The 27,413-nt window shown below is 56.1% G+C and overlaps 1 protein-coding gene across 2 annotated transcripts; it reads left to right on the forward strand.

Moving 5' to 3' along the window:
• On the forward strand, nt 1–27,413 carry MIGA2 (mitoguardin 2). Of its 2 annotated transcripts, XM_078436388.2 has the most exons (16): nt 1–102; nt 2,777–3,016; nt 3,630–3,840; nt 6,476–6,588; nt 7,745–7,862; nt 8,258–8,394; nt 14,675–14,792; nt 16,741–16,841; nt 17,445–17,560; nt 18,749–18,821; nt 19,015–19,101; nt 23,040–23,138; nt 23,445–23,579; nt 24,322–24,375; nt 25,137–25,253; nt 25,479–27,413. In XM_078436388.2, exons 2-16 carry the CDS (start codon nt 2,921–2,923, stop codon nt 25,683–25,685), a joined length of 1,782 nt encoding a protein of 593 aa, XP_078292514.2. In that variant the 5' UTR covers nt 1–102; nt 2,777–2,920; the 3' UTR covers nt 25,686–27,413. The 2 variants fall into 2 exon arrangements, with proteins under 2 accessions (XP_078292514.2, XP_081647084.1); XM_081790958.1 differs by lacking the exon at nt 1–102 and having other exon boundaries at nt 2,915–3,016; nt 3,688–3,840.

The following is a 27,413-nucleotide window of genomic DNA, read 5'->3' on the forward strand; positions in this document are numbered from 1 at the left end:
GGTTGGCCCTGCGTGCGGCCACGCCCCCCGCGGTGTCCTCGAGGTTGGTTGCGCGGGCGCTGGAGAAGGAGACGCTGCCCTTCCGCAGCGATGGGATCCTGGGTGAGTGGCGGCTTTGGTTGAGCCCGTCCGGCGGGCGTCGCGGCAGGGCCTGGGACGGAGGCTTGCAGCTGGCGGGAACCGGGTCTGAGCAAAGGACTGGGTGGGAGCGCAGGTGTCCGGGCTCAGCCGGACTAGAAGGGCCCGGGTTGGAATGAGAGGGTATCCGGGCCGTGGGCGTCGCGAGAGGTGGAACGGAAGGTACCAGGTCAGTGAGGAGATGCCCGGGCCTGGAACGTTGCAGGGGCGCGGGAACCCGAACCTGGGCTGGGAAAGCAGGTGCGCCGGCCGAGGTGTCGCCGGTGGGCATCTGGACGACCCTCAAAGATATTCCGGGGGTCGGGTAAGAGGTGAGGGGGCCTGAACTGTGGCTGCGCAGGGTGATATCCGAGATGAAATGAACAGACCCTGAAGAAGGGGATGTTGCTGCGGCCCAGTGTGGGAGTGGCCCGTGCCCAGCGCCCAGCTTGGTCAGACTTGTAAGCTACCTAATGTGGAATGAAGAGAGACTGGGCAGAGGGTGGTTCAGAGGAATGCCTGGGTCCGGGACATTGATGGGGTCAAGGAGGAAAGGCGGGATGCTCAGGCCAGAGTCATTAATGGGGTTGCCCACGTCAAGGGAGGAGGTGCCCCTGCGCAAGATGTGGGCATCCGGGCTGAGAGTGTTGTAAGTGCCACAGTGGCGGTAGAATGGGGATGTTTATGTCCAAGGTTATAGAGTGACTTGTCCAGGTAGGAATGGCATTGGAAATGTGCAAGGGTGGGGAGCATTGCTACAGGCTGTCATAGAGAAGAGGAGGCTTCTCCTGGGTTGTGTCGGGGGTGAATAGGGCACAGTTGAGCTGAGTCTGTGGATCCGTCCCTGGAGCGAAGCAGGCTTGGGGGCCCCTGTTGTCACCTTGCACGTGCGACTCTTCTCGTTTGGGACAGCTGAGGCTGCTCTTGACTTTCCTGCAGGCAAATACCTGGCCTCCCAGGCTTCTCTCACTCCTGGAGCATGTGTTCAGGCTCACTGTTGTTACTCCTTGTGGGCTCTTCTCGCTTGCGCCCCGAAATCTTTCAGGTGTGGTATGGAGAGGGAGGTGGCAGTTGTAGTGGACAGCTCAGGGGAAACACCATAGCTTTGGGATCCTTTGCAGCTGAGGTCACACCCCAGCTTGGTCAGTTAGCGAGGTCGGTCAGGCCGCTTGCCTCTCATAGCCTCAGTTTTCCCATCATAAGCAATGGGTGTCTGTGAGTGACTAGACTCACAGGCCACCGCTTTCCAGGGAGCGCCTGTTCCAAGCCTGGCCTACAGTAGTAAGCGCTTGGGAAATAGTAGCTGCTGATCCCCCGGTGTTCTGGTGTTTTCGTCTCCCCTGCTCCTAGGTCCAGGCCAGGTTGGGGGAGCGGGGGAAGAGAGGGCTGGGTTGTGATATTAACCTGGGCCCCGACCTCTGGAGGTTGCATGGCTCAATTTGCAGCTAAGCAAATTGCAGCTAAGCAAATTAAGCCTCGCAGCCTTGACAACATGACCGTTTCCTCAGTCCTAGACTGTGCCCTTGCTTGCCGCCCCCTCATGCACACAGCCGAGCGCCAGAGTTAGACTGGTAGGATCGTCCATCCTTCGTCCATCCTTCCCGCTCACTGGGGATAAACGGTTTCTTGTGCTGCTGCAGCGATTTTGGCTGCCATCCCAGGTTGATGGGGTCTGGCCTGGCCTGTGTATTCCTTCCGCTTGAGGTCCCGGGAGACCTTGAAGGCATCCTTGGTTTTTGTCGGGGGGTGGGCGGGGGGAGCACTCTGCAGGATCTTGGAGACTGGGCAAAGTGTACTTAAGATGCTTATGCTCCTTCGCTGGCTTGGGACGGGGCAGGGGGGTACCCAGAGGGTCTCAGAAGGCCCCAGGGGAATGTTGCCCCGGTAGCGTGTGGTCCTGCGGCTTCCAGCTCCATGTCAGATTTAGCTAAAGGGTTGTATTGAGCACAGAGTCTAAAGTCCAGTAGATCTTGGCCCAAGTCCACATTACCCCATACTAGCTGTATGACCATGGACTCCTGACTTAACCACTCTGATCCTCACATTCCTCATTGGAAATTGGCAAAGATGGGGGGGGGGGGCTAGCTAGCATCTCCTTCACAGAATTGTAACGATTCAGTGAACTAACATACATAGGTAAAGAGCTCAGCACAAAGAACTCAGCACAAAGGGCACACATAGCGTGTAGGAGCTGTTGTTATTTGAGGAAATACCCTGCTTGTTCTCATAATACAGCCCACAGGAAATAAAAACATTCTTGGCTTTGTGGGAGATGAAAAAGGTATAATGATTGCCAGTCAGGGGCATGACCCTTTGGTGGCTTGACATTTTTGTTTACCCGATGGACCGCGGGGTTTGAAAAGATGGTGAAAGTGTGGCACAAAGCCCCAGGATTGAGGGTGACTGTCCATCTCCCAGGCCTTGGGTCCGTTCTTGGGCCAACATGCCAGTGCTGCTGTCCTCTGCTCCTGGGACTCAGGGCGGGCAGAGGGTCTGTGGGGCATTTGCTGGCGGGTGCAGAAGATAGGGGCCCGATTCTGGGCCTGGCATTGCACTGGTAGGCTTTGCCCCCACCTCATCCCGCAGGACACTCTTAGGGGCATTTCGTTGTGTTCACGTGAGCGTATCAGTGTGTCTAACTTGGTCATTCGTCTCTCAGCTCTGTGGAAGGACCCTCTGGTATGTGCATTTCTGTCTTTCTGAGGCGTGGACAGTGCCTGGGACCCAGCCAGCAGCCAGTTGAAGACGTTCTTCTTGGAAGCTCTTGGACCCGACGGCTCTTGCCCAGGGTGCTGGTCCTGCCATGGCGTTCCGGAGGACTGAGGGCATGTCCGTGATCCAGGCCCTGGCCATGACGGTGGCCGAGATCCCTGTGTTCCTGTACACGACGTTCGGGCAGGTAAAGGTTGAGGGGGTGGTGGGTTGTGGTCCTGCCTTTACCCCTCTGGTCTCCAAAACACTGAGGCCCTCATCTCAGGGTCCCTAGCATTTGGGAAAGCTTCCCCCTCATTGTTGCTACCCCAGGTTTCTGGGGTCTCCTGTTTCAGCACAGCAAGAAGGACTAGGTTAGGACTCTGGAGCCCCAAGCCCGCTCTTCACCCTAGGGCTATATGAGCACTTGACCTCAGTTTTTCAGTCTGTAAGAGGGGTCAGTGATGCCCTCTCTGCCAGCCTCAAATGTCTGTCACTGACCAGGTCCTTTGACACCTCCTTAAAGCCACTGCAGCTGTTAGGATCATGACCCGTGGAGTTAGGGACACCTCTTGGACCCCAGATGTGATCTGTGTGGCCTTGTCATTTTGCTGTCCCCAGTTCCCCCTCTTTACATCTCCGTGGTCCACGTTTCAGAAGTCCTGGCCAGGTCCCTCCCCTTGGGGCGACTGCCTCTCTATCATTCCCGGTCAGCAAATAGTCCCTGAGTGCCTGAGGCACCCTCCACCCCTCGGGTGCTCCCCAGAGCAGCTCTGCCTGCCACGGAGCTCTTCGCCCGCCGCCTCCCCCTCTTCCTGCAGTCTGCGTTCTCCCAGCTTCGGTTGACACCAGGCCTGCGGAAGGTTCTTTTCGCCACAGCCCTGGGGACCGTGGCCCTGGCCCTGGCCGCCCACCAGCTAAAGAGGCGACGGCGGAGGAAGAAGCGGGTCGGCCCGGAGATCGGAGGCGCACATCTGGGCACGGTGCCCCTCCCCATCCTCATGGCCAGGAAGGTGCCGTCGGTGAAGAAAGGTAGGCGTGAGGCAGTGGGGGAGGGCCTGACCGAGAGTCGAGTCCCGGCTGGGCCCCACTTTCGCTGTTGGATCTTGGGCTAGTGACGTCCCGTCTCCAAGCTGATTTCCCCTCGTCTGTGAAGCAGGGATGGCAATAGACCCTTCCCTGAGTCGCCTTCAGGATTTGGTGGGTGATGCGCCCGGGCGCACATGTCCTGTCGGTGGCGGTTGTTCTTAGTATCTGAGGACCCTTCGGGAGCACCTGGGGGTCCAGAGGGGGCTGGTGGCACGCAGCCCAGGGCGGGAAGTCCCCAGCGTGGGAGCAAGAAGGGCCATGTGCTTTCAGAGCCATATGGTATTCTGCCCCTCCTCTTTTTAAAAGTTAAGGTTGGGGGCGCCTGGGTGGCTCAGCCGGTTAAGTGTCCGGCTTCGGCTCAGGTCATGATCTCACAGTCTGTGAGTTTGAGCCCCGAGTCGGGCTCTGTGCTGACAGCTCAGAGCCTGGAGCCTGCTGTGGATTCTGTGTCTCCCTCTCTCTCTGCCCCTCCCCTGCTCATGCTCTGTCTCTCTCTGTCTCAAAAATGAATAAAAAACATTTTAAATAAATAAATAAATAAATAAATAAATAAAAGTTAAGGTTGACTCTGTATACAGTAAGTTCACCCTTTTTAGTGTGCAGTTTTTTTGTTTTTTTTTTTAAGTTTATTAATTTATTTGGAGAGAGAATCCCAAGCAGGCCCTGCGATACCAGTGTGGAGCCTGAGGTGGGGCTCGATTTCCCGAACCGAGAGATTCAGGAGCAGAAATCAAGAGTCAGACGCTTAAACCTGGGCGCCTCTTTAGCATACAGTTCTTCACGTAATTTTGTGTAACACCCGTAGCCATGCGCTCAATCCCCACCCGCCACGTCCCTCGCGGTCAGCCCTTCTCCTCTAACCCAGCCCCTGCCCGGTAGCCTCTGAACTGTTTTGTGTGTTCTGCTGTGGCTTTCAAAGCCCTCGTGGCCCCTGTTTATCTTGTAACCCAGCAGCCCAGCGTTGGCCATGACCTGAGTGTCATGTGACCCTCTTCCCAAGGCAGGAAGTTCTCACAGGCTCACATCTTGGGAGAAAGCTGGCTTAAGAAGCAAAAAAAAAGAACACCCCCCCCCCCCCGAGGTGAAAATGATTTTAAATTGTGAATTCTCATCGCAAAAGGGAAGTTTTCCCTTTGCAAGTGGAAAAACGAGTCTTTTGGCTATAGGACCTGAGAATTGCTGAGGAGGCTGGGTTTCTGGCTGGCACTGACCCCTGGGAAACCTGGAGCCGTTTCTGCGCCAGCCTCTCGCCTGCCCTGTACCACCACCACCAGCTCTGGTGTTATCTTATTATCCCCTCCCTACTTTTCTCACTTAAAATAATTTTTTGTGTGTGTGGGGGTGCCTCAGGTGGCTTAGTCGGTTAAGTGCAGGGCTTCAGCCCAGGTCGTGATCTAACGGCTCAGGAATTTGAGGCCCACATCGGGCTCTGTGCTGACAGCGGGGAGCCTGCTTGGGATCCTCTCCCTCTCTCTCTGCCCCTCCCCCACTCACTTGCATTGTCTCTCCAAATAGATAAACTCTTTTTTTTTTTTAATTTTTTTTTTTTTAAGTTTATTTATTTTTGACAGAGACAGAATGTGAGCATGAGCTGGGGAGGGGCAGAGAGAGAGGGAGACACAGAATCCAAAGCAGGCACCAGGCTCCGAGCTGTCAGCACAGAGCCCGACGCGGGGCTCGAACTCACGAGCTGTGAGATCATGACCTGGCCGAAGTTGGACGCTTAACCGACTGAGCCACCCAGGCACCCCAAAATAGATAAACTTTTAAAAAAACCTATTAAAAATGTTTTCCCATGTGTGTACTAAAAAAAATTTTTTTTTGATGTTCATTTTTGAGAGAGAAAGAGAGAAAGAGAGAGCGAGCAGGAGGGGGAGGGCTAGAGAGAGGGAGACAGAATCTGAAGCAGGCTCCAGGCTCTGAGCTGACAACACAGAGCCCGACGCGGGGCTCGAACTCACAAACTGCAAGATTGTGACCGGAGCCAAAGTCAGACGCTCAACCCACTGAGCCACCTAGCTACCCCGGGGCACCTGGGTGGCTCAGTGAGTTGAGCATCTGACTTTGGCTCAGGTCATGATCTCGAGTTTGTTACTTTGAGCTCCACATCGGACTTGCTGCTGTCAGCCTGATAGCACAGAGCCTGCTTCGGATCCTCTGTCTCCCTCTCTTTGCTTCAACCCCCGCTTGTGCTCCCCGCCTCCCCCCCAAAAAAGTCATTGTCTCAAATTCTTCTTGGAAGGAGAAGAATTCCAAATCAGTTAGTCAGCGACACAGGGGAAACTGAGTGAGGAGGAGTTGGGGAAGTTGTCAGACCTCATTCTCAGACTTACCTGGCAGATCCGGGGCCTTCTGGGCCAGGCCCTGCACTGGGTGACAGGGACATGGCAGTGAGCAGGATGACATGCAGGGGTGTAGCACTGTGCTAGGTGCATGCACTAGGCAGCCGTCACCCTGCCTTAGAAGGGTGGGGAGTCCAGGCTCCCAGGTGAGGGAGAGGATCGCCTGGAGGTGGGAACAGCCTGTGCACAGCCTCGGGTCAAAGCCTGTGTGACCTTTGCCCTCCTGTTCCTCACAGGCTATGCCAGCCGGAGGATGCAGAGCCCCAGCAGCAAGAGCAACGACACTCTGAGTGGCATTTCCTCCATCGAGCCCAGCAAGCGCTCAGGCTCCTCCCACAGCCTGGCTTCGGTAACTACCTGGGGGAGGGCACCAGGGGTTCTGGGCTCAGTCCCTGGCACAGAATAGGCTCTAGTTGCTGTCCTCGGGGAGCTTACAGACTGGTGGGAAGACGGGAGAAGAGATTGCATTCGGTCTCTTCGTTCATTCATTCATTCATTCGCTCGTCCATCCATGCAGGCTTTCAAAAAAAATTTTTTTTTAGTGTTTATTTATTTTAGAGAGAGACAGAGACAGAATGCAAGTGGGTGAGGGGCAGAGAGACAGACAGGGAGACACAGAATCCGAAGCGGGCTCCAGGCTCCAGGCTCCAAGCTGTCAGCACAGGGCCCGACGTGGGGCTCGAACCCACGAACCGTGAGATCATGACCTGAGCTGAAGTCGGACGCTTAACCGACTGAGCCACCCTGGCGCCCCATCCATGCAGCCTTTCAGAGACTGTCACCGATCACTTACTGAGTGCCAGGCATTGGCGAGAGAAAGGTGGATAGGTGCAGAAGAGAGGTTTGTGGTCTTGTGGGGACTGGTCTATGAACATTCATTCATTCATTCATTCATTCATTCATCAGGCAGCAAGCAGACATTTGTTTTATACCGGGGACTCTGGTGAGGATATAGAGATCAATGAGATACAGGGTGTATTTTCTCCTGGAGAGTGGCTCTGGGCTCATTTACTCATCTCTTTACCCATCCATTCAGCAAGCTCTGAGCTGGGCTCTGCCCTGGGGACTCAGGGGTGACCAAGAAATAGCTCTTGGCCTGGAGGAGCCCACGTCCTGGGAGGGCAAGAAATTGTGGCGAGTGCGGGCTCCGCCCCACCCTGTGCGTGGTGGGTGCTCCCTCAGTCTTCCTAGTCCTCCCAGTACAAAACCCCAGAGCAGGGAATGGACCCAGGGCGGCTTTTGTTGGAGGCTGCTGGTTCCCGGGCCGGGCGTTGGCCTCCATTTCCTCCCACTTCTACATCTTGTGTAAGGGGCCGTCAGGGGCTGAGAGTTGGTGGAAGCAGGCCGTGCTGAGGGTTTGGACGCCGTGCCAGGGGCCGGCTTCGGGGACGGTCTTCGGAGAGGGTGTGCGAAGTGATCAGGCGGTGGGAGGGGCTCGGGTCCTACGAAGAGCCTGGGAGGGCCTTACCCCTTGCCCTCGGGTCCTTGTGCTGCTTGGTGCCCAGATGGTAGCAGTGAACTCATCCAGCCCCATGGCTGCGTGCTCAGGACCATGGGATGCCAGAGGGATGGAAGAGTCTGTGACCGCCGGTGACGGCGATGCGGAGAGTCTCTACATGCAGGGTATGGGGCCAAGAGGCCAGCCTTGGGGGCCCTCCTGGAGCAGAGTCGGGGGAAGAATGGTCTCTCGGGAGCCCAGGCTGGGCTCAGAACACTTTTCCGGGTGCCGCTTTGCAACCCCGCTCCTGGACACCCAAACCCTCATTCAGGGCTGTTCAGCCATTTCTGGACGGGGGACAGTCTCCAGGAACAAACCTGGTCTGAACGGAGGCCTGTCACCTGAGCCACGGTGGAAAAGTGATCAGGGCCGGACTGATAGAGTCTTGCCCGTTTTTGTCTTTTGGGGGTCCTCCCGCCTCCTTGGTCTCCTGAGCCCCGTCCCGAGTGACACTGCGTGGGGCCCAACTGTTCTCCGCCACTGAGGTCGGACTCTCGCTTCTCTTCCTGCCCGGGCTCAGGCATGGAGCTGTTCGAGGAGGCTCTACAGAAGTGGGAGCAGGCGCTGAGCGTGGGGCAGAGAGGGGACAGCAGCAGCACCCCCACGCCGGGGGACAGCCTGCGGAACCCCGAGACTGCTTCGGAGGTGCTGTCTGAGGTAGGTGGTCCTCTCCTGTGTCTTTCTGAGCTCCCAGCCGTGGAGGAGGTCGGTGGGGGGTTGGAGCGGCAGCCAGCCGCGGGAGGCAGGGTAACAGCCTGGCCTTGTGCCAGGCAGTGGCTTGTCCTGGGTGGGAGTTTTCCCCCCGACCAGGGTGTCGATCCAGCCAGGTGACATACTCAACGTGACGTGCCTAGCACATGCCCGACGCTTAGGAATTGCCCAGTAGTCCATGGTGATGATCACACCCCGATCCCCACTATGTGAGAAAAAGGGGCATTTTATGAAGGACTGGGGGGAAAAATAGCCTCCGTTCGGTTGAGTGGATCACACAGCCTGTGTCCTGTCTTTTCTTTACATGTGCATTTGGCACTGTTAGTATTTCTGTTTTTTTTTTTTTTAATGTTTATTTATTTTTGAGACAGAGACGGAGCGTGAGTGGGGGAGGGGCGGAGAGAGAGAGGGAGACACAGAATCGGAAGCGGAAGCGGGCTCCGGGCTCCGGGCTCCGGGCTTCGAGCCGTCAGCACAGAGCCCGACGCGGGGCTCGAACCCACAAACCGCGAGATCATGACCTGAGCCGAAGTCGGACGCTTCACCGACTGAGCCGCCCAGGTGCCCCAGTCAGTATTTATTTCAATGTCAGAAAGGAGATAGTAAGAAAGCTAAAATAAAAAATTTTGGCCTAAAGCATAGCAAACACACCTCTGGGGATGGGTGTTTACTGAAGCGTTATCTTGTAACAGTTAAAGACCAGGAAAAAAAAAAAAAAGGAAACTATCTACATGTCAAATCAATAGTGGTCCAGAGTAGGGGCGCCTGGGTGGCTCAGGTCCTGATCTCGCGGTTCATGATTTCGAGCCCTGCGTCCAGCACGGCGCTGACAGCTCGGAGCCCGGAGCCTCCTTTGATCCTGTGTCTCCCTCTCTCTCTCTGCCCCTCCGCTGCTCGCATTCTGTCTTCCTCTCTCAAAAGTAAATCAACGTTAAAAAAAAAAAATTAAAAAGTGCTTTGGAGTACCACGCAGACGTTAAAAGGCTGAGGACACTCTATATAGGCTGATAGGCTGCTGCCTCCACAATATGTCATTAAGCGAAAAAAGCAAGATGTGGAATGTGTATAGCATGACCTGTGTGTGTCCGTGTTGAAAAAGACACATATCCAGGGGCACCTGGGTGGCTCAGTCAGTTAAGCGTCTGACTCTTGGTTTTGGCTCAGGTCATGATCTCATGGTGTCGCGAGTTCGAGCCCCACATTGGGCTCTGTGCTGACAGTGAGGAGCCTGCTTGGGATTCTCTCCCCTCCCCCCACCCCCACCCCTCTCTCACTCGAGCTGTCTTTGTCTCTCTCAAAATAAATAAATAAACTTAAAACAAATTTTTTTAAAGACATATCTATGTACATGTGTGCCAGTTGGTAACTGCTGGTATGCATGTGGATTTTTCCTTTCCTCTGGACAGATAACTCAGGAAATTATTAACTGTGGTCTGTGAGGAGTGGGTCTACAAGGAAAGGGGAGAAAGGGGTTTCATGTCACTTTATCATTTGTCTTTCCTGATTTCAAGCCTTGCTTATGGGGAGGGTTTGTATAGGCGATAGGATTGTGGACTGTTTAGTATTTTTTAATGTTCATTTATTTATTTTGAGAGAGAGAGAGATCATGAGCAGGAGAGGGGCAGAGAGAGAGAGAGAGAGAGAGAGAGAGAGAGAGAATATCCCAAGCAGGCTTCGTGCTTTCAGTGTGGAGCCTGATGCAGGGCTCGAACTCATGAACCATGAGAGATCATGACCTGAGCCCAAATCAAGAGTCTGGATCCTTAACCGACCGAGCCACCCAGGCGCGCATGGACTGTTGTTGAGTCTTTGTACTTTTCTGTATTTAAACGACAACAACAACGACAAACCTATGAGCTCCTGTCCTCTGCTGGGGCGAGGACAAAGCGGGGGCTCTTTGGGGAGCAGTCTGACGGTCTCTGGAGGGTCAGTCAGGGTCTAGCCAGGAAACGGAAGCAACTTCGGGTGTTAAAAAGGGAGGTTAGCCCAGGGAATTACGCAGGTGGCCCAGGTGAGAGAGGAGCCGAGAGCTTTCGGGCTGGAGGGGGTGTGCCCAGAGCTCAGGAGCCACGGAACCCGGAACCATGGAGGGGGCTTACCAGCAGGGGTCGCCCCGTTTGGGCAGGGTGGGGCAGAGATACGGTGTGAGTCAGGACTGGGAGAGGAGTTTCTCTGCCCATTGCCCCACTCCACATCTCCTCCACCTGCGCCTTGGTTGGCCATGAGCCAGTTGGCAGGGGAGCCTGGGAAATAGTTTGAAGTATAAGGATGAGGACATGCCTGGCACCAGCGGAAGGTGTGGTGCCCTCTTCTCTAGCTGGGGACATTGGCTCAGAGGCCTGCCACACAAAAGGAGCAGTGTCACTACAGGAACATCAGAGAAAGTCCCCGGGGGGTGACAAAGCCTCTGGTGCCCAAGGGCACAGCTGCACCAGGTCACCTCTGCCTGTGGCGGCTGATGGACACCTGCAGGACTCTGTCAGGTCGTGGAAGGGAAGGGAGGCAGTTTTAGTTCCAAAATGGTATTGATTGCTAAGACTGCATCGGAACATTCTAGAACTTTCATCGTCTTCTTCCTGAAAGCGATGAAGAATTCCCTAAAGAATAGTGAAAACTATAGGAATGGAAAAGAGTGGGGGGAAAAATGCCCAGTGTTTGATGCGCAGCTCGTGTCGTGTCACTTGGGCAGAGGCCTTCCGCCTCTCTGCGTGCTGGGGCCCTCGGCGGGATGCCACTGCCAGCCGTAGGACCCCGGCGCACAGTAGTTGCTCGAGAAATGATCGTTAGTGTCAGTATTATTGATGCCTATGACCCTTCATCCAGACATAACCACTTGGTATCCTTCCAGGCGGTTTTCTGTGCTAAAGAATTTTTAACAGGTTTCTTAGAATATTATTCGTATCCCATACGATTCATTTCCATCCAGTTCCATTTTGAATTGTACAATTCATTGGCTTTTAGTATATGGAGGGTTGTGTGGTTATCACCACGATCAGCTCTAGAACATTTTCATCATTTCCCTAAGGAATCCCATGTACTTCGTCAGACCCCCTCCGTCCCTTTGTGCCCCCCAGTCCTAGGCAGCCACTCATCTACTTTTCCTCTCTATAGATTTACCTGTTCTGGACATTTCTATGAACGGGAGTCATGCAATTAGTAGCCTTTATGATTGGCTTCTTTCCTATGGCATATTTTTTTTAAGGTTCACTCTAACTTGGATCACTACTTCATTTCTGTTTATTGCTGAGTAATATTCAATTGTATAGATGTACCACATTTTATTTATCCATTCATCCGTTGATGGGCATTTGGGTTTTTGTGGGGGGTTTTTTTGATGTTTATTTTTGAGAGAGGGAGAGTCAGAGCGTGAGCGGGAGAGGGACAGAGAGAGAGAGAGGGAGACACAGAACCTGAAGCAGGCTCCAGGCTCTGAGCTGTCAGCACAGAGCCCGACTCAGGGCTCGAACTTACCAACCGTGAGATCATGACCTGAGCCGAAGTCGGACGCTCAACAGAGCCCCTGGGTTGTTCTTACTCTGTGGCCCTCCGGAGGAACGCTGTTACGACCATTTGTGTGCAGGTTTTTGTGTGAGCACGAGATTTCAACTCTCTTGGGTGTGTACCTAGGAGTGGAGTTGCTGGGTGCTGTGGTAACACTATGTTTGACATTTTGAGGACCCTCCAGCCTGTTTTCCGTAACGTGCCATGTTACGTTCCCATCAGCAGTGTAGGCGGGTTCGGATTTCTCCACGTCCTCACCAACACTCCTTTTTGCGTCTTTCTGGTTCTAGGCCTCCTATTGGGTATGAAATGGTTATCTCATTGTGGTTTTGATTTGCATTTCCCTGGGCTAACTGTGCTTCTTGGCCATTTGTAGGTCTATGGAGAGATGTCTATTCGGATCCTTTGCTTTATTTTTAATTAGGCTATTTGTCTTTTTTTTTTTTTTTTTTAATTCAGTAATTTTATATATAACTCAGCGCTCATCATGTTAAGGGTACTGTTAACCCCCTTTATCCGTTTCCCTCCCCGCTCTCCTGGCAACCACGAGTTTGTTTCCTGTATTTAAGAGTTTGTTTTTTTGTTTGTCTCTTTTTTTTGCTTTGTTTCTTAAGTTCCACATATGAGTGAAATCACACGGTGTTTGTTTCTGTCTGACTTATGTCACTTAGCATTATATTTTCTAGATCCATCCACGTGTGGCAAATGGCAAGATTTCATTCTTTTTTATGGCTGAATAATACCCCATTGTATTTATATACCACATTTCCTTTTTTTTTTTTTTTTTTTTTTTTACGTTTATTTATTATTGAGAGACACAGAGCGTGAGCAGGGGAGGGGTAGAGAGAGGGGGAGACACAGAATCCGAAGCAGGCTCCAAGCTCTGAGCTGTCAGCACAGAGCCCGACACGGGGCTCGAACTCACAAACTGCGAGATCATGACCTGAGCTAAAGTCAGTCGCTCAACCAACTGAGCCACCCAGGCACCCTCGTAGACCACATCTTCTTTATCCATTCACCTGTGGATGGACACTTGGATTTACGATAGCCAACCTACGGAAGCAATCCAAGTGTCTACCCATAGATGAATGGTTATATTTTTTTATTATTGACTTGTAAGGGCTCTTCATTCTAGATACAAATCCCTTATCGGGGACAGGATCTGCAGATACTTTCTCCCATCCTGGGGATTGTCTTTTCACTTTCTTGATGGCATGCTTTGAAGCACAAAAGTTCTTAATTTCAATGAAGTTCAGCCTATCCTTTTTCTCTTGTCATTTGCGCTTTCGGTGTGACCGTGACGGCAGAGAAACGCTCCCTAACCCGAGGCCGCTTCGCAGAGAGAGAACTGGCAGACCTCTGCCAGAGCTACAAGGCTCTGCCGGCCACGTTGTGCGGGGTCTGGTCCTCTCGGGGAGTTGGGCCAAGTGGACGGTGGGTCTGAGGTTCCCTGGGCTCTGCCGGGCTCTAGCTGGGCAGGCTGGGCCGCTTAACCTCCCTTGAGTTTTCCTCCGTGAATCGGGGTCGTAGGCCCACCTGCCTTCAAGGATGCCGTGAGGCTGAGCAGCGAAGTGCCTGGTTCAGGGTGACCACTCAGTGTAAGCAGCCATCTCGGTCATCGCCGTCCTCCTCTGAGCCCTTCCACCTCTGTCCCCAGGGGCCTGAGGCCAGAGCCGGCCCTCGTCTCCTCCCCAGAGTCCGGTTACCTGCAGGTATAGGATCTGGCAGCATTGGTGGAAAACAGAGCCAGGCCTGCCGGGGCCTGGCCCCTTGGTTGAGAAGCTCCTGGGGTCAAAGGAGTGGTGTTTCTTTCCACATACCAGCCTGGAGGCCAAGGGCAGTGAGGAGGTCACTGAGCCACAGGCTGCTGCCCCTCAGGTGCAGGACGTTCCCGAGCACACGCGGTTAGTAGTAACAGTGGAATTGGGAACTGTGGAATAGTGACTGTATTAGTGTTATTACACATGTATACATATCAGATGTCTTACATGATGAGTATTATATTACAGCTTCCACATTGCGTGCATGTTGCGTATCGTATCACAATGACTGTTACAACAGCCAACACATACTGGTCATCACCACAGGCCAGTCTTGTGTGCAGGGCTTTGCATACCCTCTTTCCTTCAAGTTTTCCCTAAAATTCTGGGAAGTAGGTACTCTCATCTCAGTTGACAGATACGGAAACAGAGGCTTAGAATGAGGAAGTCGTCTACCCGAGGTCAACGCCATTTGGAACTGGTGGTGCCGAGGACACAACCCAGGTCTGCTGGGGTCCAGAGCAGCCTTGTTCCGTGCGGAGCCGTATAGCTCATTTAAAGTTTCCTAGAGACCACGCTCAAAAGCGAAAGGAAACCGGTAAAAATCACGTTGATGATACATTTTCTGTGGTCTAGTACCTCCAAAATACTGTCATCTCAACACGCGATCACCGTGGAACATCATGGAGATGTTTCAGAGGACTTTTGTTCGTTCGTTGGTGGGTTTCCGGCACTAAGTGTTAGAGATCCGGCCTGTGTTCATACTTACGGCACATCTCCGTCGGGACAGGCCACATTTCAAGTCTCAGTCGCTCTGTGTGACTGGCTGGCCGCTGTGTTGGGCAGCTCAGGTCAAGATACGTACTCTCGCTGCCGGGCCCCAGAGCCTGCTCCCCTCCCCCCCATCATTGGTGAGGGAAGGGGCTGTTGGCCTGGGGAGCATCGAACCGTCGTTTCAATTGCAGCCAGAGTCACAGCGAAGGGAGTTTGCAGAGAAGCTGGAGTCCCTGCTGCACCGGGCCTACCACCTGCAGGAGGAGTTCGGGTCCACCTTCCCCTCCGACAGCGTGCTGCTGGACCTTGGTGAGCTGGCCTGGTACAGGCTGGGGTGGGATGGGGTGGGGGCAGGGTGGAGGTGGGAGGTGGCGAGAGACCGGGGTGTGGGCTCCCTCAAAGTCCTCAGAGCCTTTGGACTGCATTTGATCACTGCCTTATTGCATAGATGGGGCAGCTGAGGCTTCAAGAGGCAGAGGCATTAGGGGGCCTGGGTGGCTCAGTCCGTTAAGCATCCGACTCTCGATTTTGGCTCAGGTCACGTTCTCTTGAGATCAAGCCCTGCATTGGGCTCTGTGCGGACAGCGCAGAACCTGCTTGGGATTCGCCCTCTCCTTTTTCTTCTGCGCTCGTGTGTGCACGCTCTCTCTAAATAAACCAACTCAAAAGCAAGGTGAAGACTTACTATGTATATTTAAAAAAAAAAAAGAGGCATTCTCTTTTTAAGTTTTCATTTTTTCATTGAGAACATTTTTTTCCTCCAAATTTTTATTGAAATTCTAGTTAGTTAACATATAGCGTCATTTTGGTTTCAGGAGTAGAATTTAGTGATTCTTCACTCTTATATGACACCCAGTGCTCATCACAACAAGTGCCCTAAAGGTTTAATTTTTATTTTATTTTATTTTTAAAGTTTAATTTTTTACTTAGAGAGAACGTGAGCAGGGAAGGAGCAGAGAGAGAGAAAAATCCCAAGCAGGCCCCACACTGTCAGTGCAGAGCCAGCCCGACGTGGATCTTGATCCCACGAACTGTGAGATCATGACCTGAGCCGAAGTCAAGAGCTGGGCGCTCAACTGACTGAGCCACCCAGGTGCCCCTAAAGATTTCATTTTAAACTAATCCCCACACCCGACGTAGGGCTTGAACCCCGAGATCAAGAGTCACGTGTGCTACTGACTGAACCAGGCAGGCGCCCCGGTGGCGGTCTTTTGCACGTAGCAGACAGGAGCAGGGCTTGGTGTGGCCCTGGGAGTCCCTGGCCAGTGTGCTTTGCCCCATCCCCTCGGGAACAGACCTTCAGGTGTGGACGTTGGCATCTCCCCTGACGGCTGCTCCAGGCTTTTGGTCTGAGCCCTCTTCTGTGGGCACCAGGTAGGCAGAAGGGATGGCTCATGTGGAGATGAGTTGAAAACAGGCCAAAGGGCCAAGGAAAAAGTCGTCTTATTGCCTACTCCTCTGAGGTACAAGTACATGATGTCGCCGAGAGGTCATGAAGATGTTGAGCCAGACGGCCATCGTTCTCCTGGTGCCCGCCGTGTGTCAGACCGCACGCAGTGAGCGGGCCCCAGGACCCTTCTCTGGGTGCTGTCAGCCCCGAGGGGGTGTATCAGACTCCCGTGTCCGGCCCCTCAGCTCTGCCAGCGGCGACGCGGGCCTGGCAAGGGCTGGCTACCTCGACATACCCCGCCATGGCCTGTCTCCAAGTGGCTTTGCCTGAGGAGGAACCCTGCCCCATGTGGCAGAGGAGGCTGGTGGGGCCATTAGGGCCACGGTCTCTGCTTATTTGGGAGACCTTTCCTCAGAGCCCTCGAAGGTCCGGACCCCTGCAGGCCTTGCATGGGTGGGGCTGGCAATGCCAGGTGGCCCGTGGACTCCCTTGAGCTCTTACCAGTGGCTAAGTTTCAGTTTGTCAGAGGGGGGAGTCTCCTTGCTCGGGGCCGCACAGTACAGCGGAGCCTGCCCGTGCAGAGCTCGGGGGCCATCGGGCCCAGGGTGCGGCTGCGTGGCCCCCTCAGCAGCCTCGTCCGTGCCTAACCCCTCCCACCTCCAAGGATGGTGTACCGTTGAAAGAAGCCATTCATTTGAGGCCGTGAGCCCAGAATCTTCCCGCGCGAGTGTTCAGTAAACAGGAGCTGCGTGGTCAGTAGCAGCATCTGGCCCGGAATCGCATGTTGGTAGCTGGGCACGTGCGCATTGCAAAAAGCCCGGTGATTTCGGACTCTCAGCTCAGCCCTTCTCTTCCTGCTTTTCCCAGAGAGGACCCTCATGCTCCCCTTGACAGAGGGCTCCCTGCATCTACGGGCGGATGATGAAGACAGCCTGACCTCTGAGGATTCCTTCTTCTCTGCCACAGAGGTGACCTGGCACGGGGTGGATGGGCAGAGAGGGAGGGCGGGGTGGAGTGAAGTCCAGGCCCCTGTGTGAACTCTCACCGTGAGCACTGGGTCACGGGAAAGCGAAGGCATTTCCTCTGACAGGGGCGGAACTTGGCAGTTACCAAGCGCGGCTCCCTGGGGACTCCACGCACTTGCTGGGGACAGGGGAGCCTGCGAAGCCGGGGTCATAGGTCCTGTGGCTGAGGGCAGGGGTCTCCACCCCCATGGCTCCAGCCCACACCGACCTCTCCCTTCTTAGACTGCATGCCTGTTGCTTGGCGTTAGTCTCCTGTCACGGCCACACGTGTCAGGCCCAGCTGTCCTGCCCGGCGGGGGGTGGGGGGGTGGTGAGAGTGTGGGCACCTGTCCAGCAGATGGTCCCTTTGGGAAGGGCTCCTGGAGACGGGGATGCTGAGGACTGAAATCTAGGCCTCTGGCCTCTTGGCTCATTGTTCCGTCTGGCATCCCCTCTGAGATGTTGGCCCTCGGGTGTCCCCTGGGCAGGCACCCTCACCCGCTGGGATGCAGTCGGTCGACAGAGGCTTTGACACGACCTTCCTCTTCCTGCACACCCTCCCCCCAGCTCTTTGAGTCCCTGCAGGTGGGAGATTACTCGATCCCGCTCTCCAGGCCGGCCGCCGCTTACGAGGAGGCCTTGCAACTGGTGAAGGAGGGGAAGGTGCCCTGCCGGACCCTCAGGTGAGCTTGTGCGGAAGGAGGCAGGGGGTTGGGGGGGGCAGGGGGCAGGTGGGTACGCCCTGTCCCCCTCGGAGGCCGGCGAAGCCAGCCAGCAGTGCTTGGTGAGGACTCAGCTGGACAGGCTGGCCGAGGGCCACGGTGCTCCTGACCCAGACGCGGAGCGCTGAGGACGGCCTTAGGTTCCGAGACAGACGGGCCCGGAACTAGCAACCACAGACCTGTGTAATTAGTGAGTTAACCATGATTTCTGCTTCCGCGAAGTTGTCAGAGGGCTCTAGCCATTCTGTTAGTGGGCACTCTCTCTGAGCCCTGCGTCCCAAAGGAATCCATCCTGGCAGCGGCCCCGAGGCCGGGCTCTGGGGACAGACAGACCCGATCCTTGCCGGGTTCTGTCCCTTCATCGCGCGTAGGACAGGTTGCCTAACCTCTCTTGGCCTCAGTTTTCTTATCTGTGGCATAATTCGGTTTCTTGTTCATCTTAAACTAGTTTTGCCACTTGATATGGAACTCAGAACTTGACTTTTGGCCATGACTCCAGATTTAAGCATGTGCATTTGAAGTTCACTGACTGGGGGGCACCTGGGGGCTCAGTTGGTTAAGCTTCCGACTCTTGATTTCGGCTCACTGTTCGTGAGTTCGAATCCCCTGCTTGGGATTGTCTCTCCCTCACTCTCCGCCCCTTCCCTGTGCTTGCGCACGTGTGCACGCACACACTGTCTCTCTCTCTTTTTCTCTCTCTCTCTCTCAAAATAAATAAACTTTAAAAAGTTCACTGACTGCACATGGCTGGAAAGCCTGGTTGAAGCCTTAGTGAGGTGCATGAGGGTAGCCAGAATGGGCGGGAGCCCCCTGTCCTGGCACTCTGCCAGCTGGGACCTGCTTGGCCATTCCAGGCCCCTGCCAGTGAGGGTCCTTTGCTGGCTGGGGCCTGAAGGAGGCCGAGGTCGGCCCGACTCCCAGTGTCCAGACCGGCCAGCTGTACTCAGTGCTCCTGAGGACATGTCCTCAGAGACCAGCTAGTCAGCCTCTTCCTTTGGTTTGGGGGCAGCCGAGCCCTAGAGGAGGGCAGGCACTTGGCCAAAGTCACGCTGCCTGGCTGAGGCGGGGCCACCCACGGCTCCACCCCGACCCCACAGGGGCGTCGCTGGACGGGGCCCAGGGGGTGTGACTGTGTGTGCTTCCCCACAGGACTGAGCTGCTGGGCTGCTACAGTGACCAGGACTTTCTGGCCAAGCTGCATTGTGTGCGGCAAGCCTTCGAGGTGGGTGTCGGGGACGCCTGGGCAGGATGGAGCCGGGGCTGGGGACAGTCAGGAAGGTCTGCCAGGCCTGCTCCCGCCCCTGGCTCCTCTGCACAGACAGAGTCACCTGCCTGGCCCATTATACTGACCTCTCCGCCAGCTTTGGGGGACTGCCAGCCCGACGGCTCGCTCCCCTCCGTTCCTCATTCCTTAGGGTCTTCTGGAAGACAAGAGCAACCAGCTTTTCTTCGGGGAGGTTGGCCGGCAGATGGTGACGGGCCTGATGACCAAGGCCGAGAAGGTAGCTTTTTTCAGGTTTTCTTCTCACCTTGTCTTTTTTATTTTTATTTTTGTAACTTTTATTTGGTTCTGTTAAAAAAAAAAAAACAAAACCTAATCTGAAATCAAGCTGAGGAACTTTGACTTCATCCTGAAGGCTCTAGGGGAGTTTCCTGGAAAAGGCTTAGGGAGGTTTCCTGGGCTAATTTTTTTTTTTAATGTTTTTTTTTTTTTTTTTTGAGACAGTGAGAGAGAGCACGCATGCACGTGAGCTGGGGAGGGGTGTGTGGGGGAATTGCAGAAGATCCAAAGCAGACTCTGAGCTGACAGCAGCGAGCCTGACGCGGGGCTCGAACCCACAAACCGCGAGATCATGACGTGAGCCGAAGTCAGACGCTTAAGCGACAAAGCCACCCAGGCGCCCCTCCTGTACTAATTTTTAAAAATATGGACCCGTCTTGCTTTAAAACAAAATTTTTTTTTAATGTTTATTTAATTTTTGAGAGAGACAGCAAGCAGGGGAGGAGTAGAGAGAGAGGGAGACACAGAATTGGAAGCAGGCTCCAGGCTCTGAGCCATCAGCACAGAGCCCGACGCGGGGCTCGAATTCACGGACCGTGAGATCGTGACCTGAGCCGAAGTCGGACGCTCAACCGACTGAGCCACCCAGGCGCCCCTGTTTATTTAATTTTTGAGAGAGACAGAGAGCAAGCAGGGGAGGAGTAGAGAGAGAGGGAGACACAGAATTGGAAGCAAGCTCCAGGTTCTGAGCTGTCAGCACAGAGCCTGACTCAGGGCTCGAACTCACAGACCACGAGATCGTGACCTGAGCTAAAGTCGGCCGCTTAACCGATTGAGCCCCCCAGGCGCCCCAAAGACCTGTCTTGCTTTTCACCTGATGATACCATCACGCGGTTTTACACAATTTAGTGACTCTAAAATGCAAACCATCATCGGTCTCCGTGAGCCCCACCTGCCAGAGCCCGAGGTGTTTCTCCTGCTCGGTTTCGTGGACTGATAACCCTTGGACATGGTTGTTTAATTTCCAAAGCGCCCTGCAAACTGTTGGGCAGCTTTATTGTGTCGTGTAAGAGCGTATCTTGTCTATCTGTCCATGTCAGCAGGTATGCTTGCTTTTACTGATTGCGCAGTAGTCCGTCGGGAGGGCTGACTGTGGTTCGGCTGGTGCTCCAGTGGATGGACATTACGGTTGTGTCTGACGTTCCCCCGTCACACTGCTGTTCTAGTCTTGTCTGTTACGGACCTCTTTAGGTACCTTTGGTTTTCCGTGGGGCAAAACCCAGATGTGGCAATGCCGTGTCTTGGGCCCAGTTAGAAGGGCTTCCCGGCTTGCTGTCTGAAACGCCTTAACAACTTAATGACCGAAGCTCCTGCCAGCTGTGTGCCCGTGCGTCTCCTTACGTCTTGGCCAATGCTGGGTCTCAGTGATCCTTTTAATCTGTTGTATCCATTCCTTCACATTTCTTTATTAATAAGGTTGCCTGAGTTGTCATGTTGATCGGTCCCTTGTTGGAGCAAAGCCCTTGAAAATGCCTCCCCCCACCCCCCAGGACTTTCACCTCACTGTCTGAGTAACGGTTCCCAAAACACGCCTCTGATCTCGTTACCCAACTGCCTGACGTGCTCCCTCGCTTCCGCTGCCTTTGAGGTACAGACCGAGTTTCGTTTTGTGACCGGCTGCCATGTATACTTGGCCTCGTCCAGACTGAAGGGCTCAGGCTCTTAGCGTATAGGCTCTTCCAGACGTTCTCCCTGATCCGGGCCTTCGCATATGGCACAGGGTGGTCCCTAAACACCTGGAACACTGATCCTCGATGCTGTTGTTGTTAACTACTTTACTGTCGAATACGCACACGAGGGTATAAAAACGGTATCTAGGATTTAATGAAAAGATCAACCCCTGTGTGCCCAGCACCGAGGTTAGGAGGTGGAACTTATACCAGCGTCTGGAAGCCCCCCTCACCCCCCCTTCTTTGCTCTTCCTTGCTTCCCCATCTTCTAAGCCCCTGCTGGCCCGTCTGTCTCCTCAGGAGGACTCTGCCAAGAGCCCTTGGGCTCACCCCGCCAGCACACCCACCCTGCACCCCATTTGTGGGTTGCTCTTTGTCACTGCTCTGTGAGCTCCGTGAGGGCCAGGACCACAGCTGTCCCGGCACAGGTGTGCCCAGCCCCAGGGCCTGGCACGGGGCAGGTGCTCCATAAGGGTGCATAATTATTCTCCCAGCAGCCGCTGTTTACCCGGCAGCGGGCCCTGAGCTTTAGACACGTCTCTACCTCTAGTAGCTCCTTTAGTCCTGACTACACTGTCCACTCAGCAGATGAGGAAACAGAGCCTGAGGAAGGAGAGGAACTTGTCCAGGTCTCTAAGTGTGGGGAGGCTAGAGTTGGCATCCGAACCCAGGTTGGCCTGACCCCAGTTGTGGCCTTGGCCTGTTCTCTGTGGGCTCCCAAGAGAGTGAAGACACAGACAAGTGAAGGGTGGGCAGGTGAGGCTAAGGTGAGTGCCAGGAGTTTAGCAGACGGCCTGATCTCTGTGGCCGCTCCCTGCGAGGCCCAGGAGTACAGCTCTCCTCTTTCTGCCTCCGCTCGGGTGCGGGACGTAGGTTTGGTGAATGGCTGGTTAGCACTCTGGAGAGCGGAGCTCACCTATGCGGAGCCCTGGGACTGGAGCGGGAACCGACACAGCCCCGTTGGGTTGTTGCAGGCAGGCAGAGCTGGGAGAGTGCCCGTCCTGTGGACAGCACCCAGGCTGCAGACTTGAGAAGTCAGACCACTTCGTCACTGTGTGTCCATGGGCCAGACGTGCACCCTCTCCAGTGTGAGTGGGTGTGCCCCAGGGACCTTGTGAGATGATGTCAGACATGCTTGGCCAGCCCTTATCTTCATCGTCCTCCTTTACGTATGAGGAAACTGAGGCTTCGGGAGGTTAAGTCACGGTCAAGGCCATCCTAGCAAATTCTCTTTAAAACTTAATAGAAATGGTTTTTCTATTTTGTTCTTTAAATGATTATAGAAATACTCATGCTCATTTTACAAAAACCCAACAGATACATAACAGCAAAAAGAAAAACCGTCCCCAACCCCACATGTTCACATTTTGGCGAACAGCTGTCTGGTGGCTTCTCCACCCATAGTTCTCTATAAGGGGTGGCAACCTGCCCGTGCGGTCGTGTGTCAGCTCCACCCTGCCTGGCTCTTGGGCACATCGCTGATCTCCCGCAGCCTCGGGATTCCTAATCAGAAAGTGGGTATACTGCTGGGCCATTCCTCGTCAGACCGCACGAATTCGCCGAGTTGGCCCCTATCAGCACAGCCCCTGGCGCATCCCAGCCTTCCGTGTCCGTAGATGCACGTCCACGTGTGCACGTGGCGTCGCCAGCCCCAGCTCCGCCCCACGGCCCCAGAGAGCGGAGGGCCCGTCCTGTGTGCCGACAGCAGCAGGTCTCGTATGCTATTTATCGTTTAGGCCCAGGCACCGGGCTGGTTGTGTAACAAGCCGGAGCTCCCCGACTCCCCCGGAACCGGCCCGTGAGTGTGGGCCGCAGGTTCTCCCGTTTCACCAGTGGCAGCCGGGGTCGTGCAGATTGGAATGTTTGGCTGCTCGACTCAACCTCCTGTCCTCACGCATCTTTGCAAAGTGAGCTCGTGGTGTCGTGCGCATCTCCCGGGAGGCACCTGGTACTCCGTCGTGAGCTGGTCTGAGACGTGGCAGGGCGCACTGTTCTTGAACCTCTCCCAGACGTGGCCTGGTGTCTGCAGAGGCGCGTAGCGGTGGGTAGAGGACACTTCTTGCCGGGTGTCCTCCACGGCCGCTGCTCGGGGATAGGCCTCAGCCCTGCCTTGGCTCGTCCCCCAGGCACAGGCCTGCCCCTGCGATCCAGTCCAAGTGAGTCTTAGAGCCTCTCTCATGACCAGAGTGGGTTGTGCTTCTCCCCACAGAGCCCCAAAGGCTTCCTGGAGAGTTACGAGGAGATGATGGGCTATGCCCTGCAGCCTGAGACCTGGGCCACCACGCGACTGGAGCTGGAGGGCCGTGGGGTGAGTTGGTTTGTGCTGAGCCCCAGTACCCTGGGGTCCCTTGCACCGAACATCCTTGAGCAGGGAAGGGATGCCTGTGCCGAGCTCTGCCTTGATTCTGAGGGTCTGAGGTGGCTCCGTTGCTGTTGCCAGCGGGCCCAGGCTGCTGGGGAGACGGCCCCGGCTGTACCCCATTGCGGCCCAGGGATGTGCCCACTCACCTGTGTGTTCCCACCCAGGCCCCCACACACCCACACCTCTCTGGACTCGGTCTTCCCGTCTGGACAGTGGCCCTGCAGCCTTCAGAGCATCCCTGCCCTCTCACAGGTGGTGTGCATGAGCTTCTTCGACATTGTGCTGGACTTCATACTCATGGACGCCTTCGAGGACCTGGAGAACCCCCCGTCCTCGGTGCTCGCCGTCCTGAGGAACCGCTGGCTGTCAGACAGCTTCAAGGAGACGGTGGGTGGCTGCCCTCCACATCCCACACACGCTCCCGTCACCCCACGCGTTGGCCTGGACCCTGCTTTCCTCCGTCCCTGGCTCTGGGCACCAAGGCTGGGCCCCCTACCCCCGCCGTCAGGCAGCGGTCACCTTGCCGGGCAGGCTTCCCTCCCCCGCTCGATGTGGGGCTGTGGGCTGGGCAGACCAGCATCTGCGCTGGAGCAGCTTCCCAGGGGAGGCTGATGTTCTCTGCGCCCGTTTAGAACCCACGCAGTGGGGGGCATTTCCTTCTGCACTGTGGTCTCCCGTGGAGCATTCTGCTCCGTTTTAATGCATGTTATTAAGCCAAGTTAAGACATAGGAAGAAGGAAGGAACAGCAGGAGAGAGTTGAGTGCAGGGCCCCTCAGGCAGCTGTGCTACATGGCCTGGGGCTGGTCTTCTACCCGCAATTTGTAGGCGGTGACCATGGACCCCCACGACCTCTGAATGAGGTGGAGGTGCTCGGCCATGGCCGTTTCACAGCAAAGGGAACTGCGACCCCGGGAAGATCAGCGGCTAGTTGAGGGGCCTGCAGCAGTAAGGGTTAGAGTCCAGGTCAGATTTAAGTGTGACTGGTTCCTAGTTGAGGGGAAGGAAGCAACAGAGCTCAGGCACCAGGCCCCCCTTTCCTGCTTGGGTTGGGGAGAGCTGGGATCAGGGAGGGACTGCAGGCCCGACCTGTCATTCTGAAACCTGGGTGGGATCCCATCTTTGATTTAGGCCCTGGCCACTGCTTGCTGGTCAGTCTTGAAAGCGAAGAGGAGACTGCTGATGGTGAGTGACCCTTGCGGGGTGGGGCGGGGCCCCCAGTGCTGCTGACCAATCCGCACGGCCTGAGCTGGGGGCGGGGCTGCTGGGGGTGGGGCAGAAGAATGCACCCCCCCCCCCCCCCCCCCCCGCGCGAGGAGGTCCAGTTGAGTCCCGAGGCCCTGCCGTCCCTTCTGGCTTCTGTCACAGCACTGGCCACCTGTCCTGCCCTTTCTCTCTCCCTTTCCCAGGGGGACCTCGAAGGCACACATAGGTACGCTTAATCTCTCCAGGACCCAGCACAGCGTGGGCCCCCGGAAACTGTTGAAGGGCCCGCGGGGAGAGGGCATCCTTGAGGGAGGAAGGGCCCACAAGAGGGGTGGAGGCCGTCGTGGCGAGGCGTCTGGGTGTGGCTGGCGGAATCACCTCCCTCCCACCCACAGGCGGCTGGTATCTGTACTCCCAGGCAGCGCCTGGCGCTCTGACCGGGCCATGATCTATGGCTCTCCTCTGCCAGCCAGGCCCTGCTGCCCAGCTGATACCAGCTGCCACTGCCGAGTACTCTGGGCACTTCTGGTGCGGAGCCCAGCCTGCCCCCTTCCTCGTGTAGTCCTCACAGCAGCCCCAAGGTTACCCCCCATTCTGCAGAGGTGAAAGCCCCTGTCACTTGCCTGGCGTCACCCAGCGAGCACGTGACTGAGCCAGGCCCCCAAAGCCCAGCTCTTGATATGCCCCTCCCCACCCCCAGCTTGGCCGCGTCCCAGCCCTCAGCCTCACCACTTTTGCAGGTGCCTGATGGCTTCATCTCCCATTTCTACTCCGTATCGGAGCACGTAAGCCCCGTCCTAGCCTTTGGCTTCCTCGGACCCAAACCCCAGCTCGCTGAAGTCTGTGCTTTCTTCAAGGTAAACGGAGTGCATGGCCTGCCTGGGCTGCTCCCCGAGAAGGGGTGAGCGGGGGTGCCTGGGGGGAGCCTGGCCGACGTGGGTCCGGAGGAAGCACCAGGCGGGCGGGAGCCTGTGGACGGGTTGGGGGAGGGTCAAGGGGCTTTGGGTGGTCCGGAGGATGTCAGTGCGGGGGGCAGGGGGGCAGGGGCCGTGGCCGAGGCCCAACGCCAGCCCTCCCCCCAGCACCAGATCGTGCAGTACCTGAGGGACATGTTTGACCTGGACAACGTGCGCTACACTTCGGTGCCGGCGCTGGCAGACGACATCCTGCAGCTGTCCCGGCGCCGCAGCGAGATCCTGCTTGGCTACCTGGGGGCGCCGGTGGCCAGCAGCATTGGCCTGAACGGGGCGCTGCCCCGAGAGAACGGCCCCCCGGAGTTGCTCCAGTAGTGGCGGGTGCACGCTCGGGGAGGGGTGCTGCCTGGGTCTTGTCCACACGGCGATGGCAGTGAAAGGGCCGTCTCCTCCCCTCCTTAGGGTTGGTGTCGAAGGGCCTGGGTGTCCCTGGCTGTCAGCGTCGGCAGAGCCTGGGCTTTGGTGGCCTAGGGCAATTGTCCCTGATCATCTGGGAATCCCTGCAAACTTCCTTGGAGAGGGTTGGAGCCCTGGGGGCCTGCCTGACTGCCCTCAGCTGTCCCTGGGCAAAGCAGCAGCTGGACCAGCGGCTTGTGGGGCCTGAGGGAGAGGAAGGTGGTCAGAGAGAGACTTTGTTGTGAGGAGGGGTGGGACAGGCAGAGCCGGAGGGCTGCTGACGACGGGGCTGGGAAGGTAGAGGTGGAAGACGGGGTGCTGGGGCTCTGGTGAAGGCCACGGAAGGCCTGAGCTAGAAGGGACCTGGGCTTTAGACCGTCTCTCGGTGCCCGGTGCCTGCTGGCCCCCACCCCTGCCACCACCCTAGAGACTCTGCAGCTCCAGATTGGGAGGGTGGGGGCCACAGAGTGCCTGGTGTGGGGGGGTACCTTAGACGGGTGGCAGGCCTGGACCATCCAAGGGTGGGACGGGGTGGGTCTGCTTTCCTTGTGCTCACGTCTGGGCAGGGACTGGGCCCTTGGCACACCCAAGCAGGAAACCAGGATGCTGTCCTCTGACATTCCCTCGTCCTGCCAAAGACTGTCACTTCTCTTCCCCTTTGCCACCACCAAAGATGGAACAGTTGGGGCTGGTCCTCCCGCCCCACCCACCTGCCTCTGTGAGCCTGGAACCCCCTGGGTGGTGCTAGGGCTGAGCTGGAGGCTGCCCAGGGTTCATCGCAGGCCTGTCACCTGTGCTGCCGTCGGGGGCAGGCCCAGGGACCACATCGGGCGGGTTAGAGGATGGACAGGGCTGGACTGGCTCCCCTGCCCTCATTAGGACAAGAAACTTTGCCGGGGCGCTTTGCCGTTGGCTCGACGCACAAACGCTCCAGCTGTGCATCGGCTGGTCCTCCAGCCGTCCCCACCTTGTCCCCACATCCGCAGGGTGCTGTGAGCCCTGCAGACTGACTTCACTCAGTGTTTTCACCGGAGGTGGGATGTTTTATTTATTGCCTTAACACTTTATTTTGTGATTCTGCCCCTTTCAGGCTGAGAGGCCTCCCAGAGAAACCGAGTTCTTCCTCCTTGTTCTCCGTACCCCGGAGGACTGGCTCCTCAGACCAGGGCCCCTCTCCCCTGAATGGCAAAGGGGTCCTGGGAGGGAGAGAGAAGGGAAATGGAGAGGGGTGGTGCGGGTCCGGCCCATCGCCTCCCTGCATGCTCGCTCCTGCTCCCCCAGACTGGAGGACCCTGTGTTGAGCCAGGGCTCTGGCCCCAACCCCCCCCCTCTCTGAGGCTGGTGTCCAGGAAGGAGCAGCCTCCTGCATGGGAAGGCCCGGGGGGACCCTCCTCCCCTCCAGCCCCACATTCCGTTCATTTGCACTTCCCCTGCACTCTGAATGTCATCTTGAGCCTGGGCCCCCCCCCCCCCCCCCCAGCTACTCTGGTTTGCTCCCAGATCACTCAGAGTAGTGTTTTCATTTGTCTTTGTTTACACGTCCATGCACTGCCTCTGGCACTTGATTTGTTGCAGCTTCCAACTTTTGTATGGTAGAGCGTGTGTGCATCGACGTCAAGTCAAATAAATGATTTATTAAACAATGTC

Source organism: Panthera onca, chromosome D4 (genome assembly GCF_046562875.1).
Source record: "Panthera onca isolate mPanOnc1 chromosome D4, mPanOnc1 haplotype 2, whole genome shotgun sequence".
In the NCBI taxonomy this organism is placed as follows: Eukaryota; Metazoa; Chordata; class Mammalia; order Carnivora; family Felidae; genus Panthera; species Panthera onca.